Here is a 4,948-nt window from a genome sequence, read left to right on the forward strand (position 1 = left end):
AATTGGTTGTTTGGCTTTTTTTAATCTTAACCCACAAAAGTTTACAGCCTCATAAATACAAATCAAACGATATCAATAAAATAAGTTATCCTTGTTCATATAAATATATTACATCTGTACAAACAGTAAAACAAAAGGGACATTTATATTTACATATGATAGAAATAAAAAAATTGACTGTAGCTGTGTTGGCTACAGTGATGTTTATGCTGTGCACACACACATTAGGTCCATGAACAGAACAAAGACCTTGATGTAAAATGTGCCCAGAAGGACTTCAACATAAGGAAGTGTTACTGTGAATGGAAACTTAAAACAGTTGTTGTATAATGAGCCTTTTTTTTTTTACATTACATTTAAAGAGGGGGTATTATGCGGTTTCACATTGTAAGACATACAATGTTACAATGTTGGATGTCCAGACTAAACATGGGTGAAGTTTCAAATCTTAAGGTAAAAGTATGTTGGCGTAATCCCCTGCTAAAAAAGTCTGCAGGCTGCTGTGAACGCTTGCTTTCAGACAGAGGCTGTGTACAAAATGCCATACTATATTCTACATACTACGTACTATATACTGCATACTGCGTTTGGCAGTAGTGTGTAGTATGGAGGAGCTTTTCAAATTAATTTTGCAGTATGCTATGTGAGGCAGAAGTAAACAATAACAGCTGTTTCTTTAGCTATAGCGCCCCCTTCTGCTGGAATGCTGCTGCTGTCCGTCGTTTCAACTGCCGCTGTGTCGTTCCAGCGCTTTGCATTGTGGGATACAGTAAGCGACTTTGTGATGTCACAAAGTGGAGGAAGTTCGAGACACAGCAGAACTTCCTGCCCCTGGCACAGTTCAAGGACAGGCCCACCCAGCAGCTCAGTGTGCCTCTGAAATTTTACACTTAGCCGACAAGTCTGTAACACAAATTCTGCGTAAGTGTAAATTATGCTAGCTAATCACAGAGTGAAATATGAAGCTTGAAATTAGCATAATACTCCCTCTTGAAAAATTACTTAAAAACACTGTATGAAAGGCCCATTGAAAAAGACATTGTCCAATCTGAACTTCGTGTAATGGGAACATTTTTAAAGCTTATTTTGAAAACTAATTTACATTATGTAACATTTTGTTTCCCTGTAGCCCAACTACACATACCCACACATTCTGTCAGTGTGTGTCTCACAGAGTGCTCTCCAGTGTGTTGTAGTTGTCTTTGAAGCTTTTGAGCTCCAGGAAGTGTTTGGGCCTCTTGCTGCGCTGGCCAGTGGAGGGCAGATAGGTGACCTGGATGGTGGAGGGGGTGCTGCGGACAGGAGAGCCTGTCAGGTCCTTGGCTGCAGACTGGTGATGCTGGTCCAGGCTGGTGGTGCTGGAGTACGCCTTCACTCTGCGTGAGGTGAGAGGAAGAGACACAGGGGATTACTATGCAATAAACTTTACTATATATTTGGTTTGGTAAATTTCAGAACGCTACTATTTATACTGTACTAACTGCTTGGAAAACAACTGCAAATCAGCTAATATATGATCGTGTAGGCTTATAATGAATATACACCTATCATCTAAAACATAAGGCCGAATCTTTACATCAAATCTGTCCCAGTATCAACTTTATTCCCATTTTATTTTCAGCCTTAGAAAGTTCTCAAACCTTTTTAATATACAAATACTATTATATATGTTCAGCTTATCACTAGCTACAATTACATGTACTCTTAATGACTCTTTTTAGCATCTACTTGGTTAGACAATCAGCAATGTCTATTCAAGCCAGACTGGTTCTCTTAAAAGAATCACTTAAAATCTGGAAACAATGTTAAACGTCACTTGATTTGTAGTACTCTAAACACTAGCATGCACTACATCTTGCCTTGCTGATATGAGCAGTGCAGATTACAATGCTGCACTCTTGTTACAACATTGTTTCAGCTCTAACAATTTCAAGTCTGGACCAGTATAACAGCACTTACACATCAGCTAGTTCACTGAGAGCCTGCTGGTATTCAAGAAACTCAGCTTCCCCGAACACCTGGAACATCAGAAGCATGTTATAACAAAACTGTTAAACAAATGATCTTCTCTTTTCATCATTAATCAGTTGCAGAAAAACACTTGAAGCGCACCCCAGTCCCATGGCGAGCGCTGTCGTAGCCTTCAAGCAAACGGTCGATGAGCGCACTGCGGCTGCTCTTGATCAGAGAGTGGGAGTTGCGCAATTCCAGCAGCCAGTTCCTGAAGTTTCGTCCAGTAAACGCACTGGGGCAGCGGCTTATCTCCTGCAGGGGAATACCTGAAGTACACACAGGACGGAACAAAAAGTTAAGGTTAGAATAGGATGTAACTTTAATACCACCCCAGTGAGAAAACACGGCAAGGAACACTATTTGATATACTCGGACAGCATAATATATGATAACAAAAGCAAGACAAGAAGAGCAGACCAAAGAGACTTCTAAATAAATAAGTTAAAAATGATTTCTACAGATTAACAGATGAAAGGCTGTTTGATCTGCTGCTTCTCCAAGAGTTGAAGGGAATTTGAGAGATGATGAGAGTAGTGGGTGTGGGAATAATGGATTCACGTATATGATGATGAGAAGAATAATGCATGCACCTGAAACATTCATCTGTTAAAGCATCAGAATGTATGTCTTACCTGAGTCACGGATGGCATCCAGAGCTTTCATTCTGTACAGATAATTGTAGCAACCTGTCAAATACAGACGTGTTGTTGTTACATTACACAAAAGGACAATACACTCCAGAGAGATTCAGGTGGCAACAAGATGAGCCGATAATGTGACTCACTAATTTGTGATCCCTGCTTCAGCCTGTCGTCTTCTTCTGATAGGAGACGAGGTTCAAAGCAGATCTCCTGCACCTTGGACAGTCTGGAGTCAATCTCCTCCCTCAAACCCTGGACATTAATTGAGAGAGAAAACACATTAACTCTTGCACCAATAGCAGCAATTCCAAGTCAAAGACTCAGTGATAACTCAAATAGTAACCAAGCTAATAAAAAAAAGGTTCTACTTTACCTTCGGCGCATTGTGGCCAATCGGTGCATGGGGTCCTCGGCGGGATCTCATTGCAAAACGCATGATTTGCCTTTTGACGAAGATAAACAGCAGCACGAATACCTGCGCATAAAACCAAACCAAAACAGAACAGGATTTTGAATGTAGCATCATCACACGAGCGCGTGCCAGGTAGGAAACAGTATTGTATCTTCACGCTACTTACCAAGCTTCCATAGGCCATAACCAGGACAACATTAACCCCTGATAACGGCGATGAATCTGCCATGTTATCGGTCAGTGTGCTAGCTACAGTTTATCCACAGTTCGATTAGCTTGCTAGCATTGCATCAACTTGCTGTTGCTATATAAGCTTGGTAGCTAATAGTCTGTTATCTATTTGGAAAACAATAGTCATCGTAGCACAGGTAATAAATTGTTTATTACGTTTCAGCCTTGACGGGACATTTTAGAGATCTAAACTATGAAACGTCCATACGATGCTCCTCTTCCTGTTCAGCGACATCATGCATGAAGTACGCAGTTTAGCTTGTGTTAGCCGTAGAACCACGTGACCGAGGGCGACAGTGACAGCTCCTTTGCGACGCTCCACAATTACCGTAATAACTGCGTAAGGGCGACCAGACAGGTTAAACGACATCCCTGTAGTTTTATTTGCATTAATCTGTATTATATAAGAATGTCATGCTTTGTTAAGCCTCAAGAACACCCTATACCCACAACTGTCTATTTTCCATTGTACCACGTATATTCGTTTAATGGTTTTTTTGTACATAAAATGTTATCAAGAACAATTTTCCACATAATTTTTCATATGGAAGCATTAACTGTATATACAGTAGGTTATATTAAGTCTTTGTATGGAAAATGGCCTAATTGGACATTAAACAAGCACTTCACAACAAAACAACTGTACGTTATTATTATTATCGTTATTATCATTATTATTATTATTATTATTATTATCATTATTATTATTATTGTTGTTGTTATTATTATTATAATTATTATTATTATTACTATTATTATTACACTAGTAGGATTGGTAGTAGTAGTAGTAGTAGCAGAAGAAGAAGAAGTAGGAGTAGGAGTAGTAGTAGTAGTAGGAGTATTAGGATTAGTCATTTATCAAACCTAATTTCTTGCATTTTATATTGAATTCTACATCACAATATTTCCATTTAGATAAGGTCAGATAAGGTAAGATAAGATCATCTTTTTTATCCCCCATTGGGGGGAAATTTTGTTGTTACAACAGCTCAAAAACAGTTATGAATAGAAACAAAATAGAAATGATAATAATAAGAAATAAAGACGTAATGATAAAAATAATAATGAGACTGTATATACTTACATATACTACTACACACAAATATATACTTAAATATAATTTGATTTATACTGTATACATTTTTCAAACTTATATCTAAACACTTTTATATTTATATTATATAGCATTTATATTACGTCGTACATAATACATGATACCTTTTTTACAGAAATTGTCTCCTCAGAGACAACATTTGCTGAATACATTAAATGTCCTGTATCGTTATACGAAATATAATTTAGTGTATATTTTGATTGTATTTTTTTTTTTTGCTTGTATGTTTTCTTTTTTTGTTTTTACATTTTATTCATTTTTTATTGAATTTATCATGTTTTCTTATATCTGAACCTGTTTCTTGTCTTTCTGGATATTTTTAAATTACACATACTGACAGGTTCATAACACCACCAATCATGTTTACTGTAATGCTGCCGTGTGCTTCTCATAGATAAATGTAACCTCTTAACACGACTCCTGCTTCTTTGTTTGCCAATGTTTATTATCTGTGTTTTGCATCCTCACCTCTGACATGTCATAACTACGTTGCTAATATAAAACTATTTTAGTGAGTGATCACATGTTGTGGGTCCT

The 4,948-nt window shown here is 37.4% G+C and overlaps 1 protein-coding gene across 1 annotated transcript; it reads right to left on the reverse strand.

Annotated features, from left to right (window-relative positions):
* Positions 1-2: 2 nt before the first annotated feature.
* On the reverse strand, positions 3-3,547 carry LOC138609016 (protein C1orf43 homolog). Its single transcript, XM_069681621.1, has 7 exons — positions 3,233-3,547; positions 3,028-3,129; positions 2,798-2,906; positions 2,646-2,699; positions 2,113-2,279; positions 1,960-2,018; positions 3-1,376 (listed from the first exon to the last, which is right to left on the reverse strand). The coding sequence occupies exons 1-7, from the start codon at positions 3,293-3,295 to the stop codon at positions 1,169-1,171; spliced, it is 762 nt and encodes a 253-aa protein (XP_069537722.1). The 5' UTR covers positions 3,296-3,547; the 3' UTR covers positions 3-1,168.
* Positions 3,548-4,948: the final 1,401 nt, after the last annotated feature.

The sequence above is a fragment of the Semicossyphus pulcher genome, unplaced genomic scaffold, assembly GCF_022749685.1.
Source record: "Semicossyphus pulcher isolate SPU_LCO1_2020_fin unplaced genomic scaffold, fSemPul1.0.p SCAF_5, whole genome shotgun sequence".
Taxonomy (NCBI): domain Eukaryota; kingdom Metazoa; phylum Chordata; class Actinopteri; order Labriformes; family Labridae; genus Semicossyphus; species Semicossyphus pulcher.

What these genes read in the sequence shown, in the direction of transcription:
- LOC138609016 (XM_069681621.1), bottom strand. Translation starts at nt 3,295, where the DNA reads ATGGCAGATTCATCGCCGTTATCAGGGGTTAATGTTGTCCTGGTTATG. An exon ending in TTGGCCACAATGCGCCGAAG is followed by an intron (nt 2,907 to 3,027) that starts GTAAAGTAGAAC and finishes ATTAATGTCCAG; the next exon opens with GGTTTGAGGGAGGAGATTGA. An exon ending in GCGCTCGCCATGGGACTGGG is followed by an intron (nt 2,019 to 2,112) that starts GTGCGCTTCAAG and finishes CTGATGTTCCAG; the next exon opens with GTGTTCGGGGAAGCTGAGTT.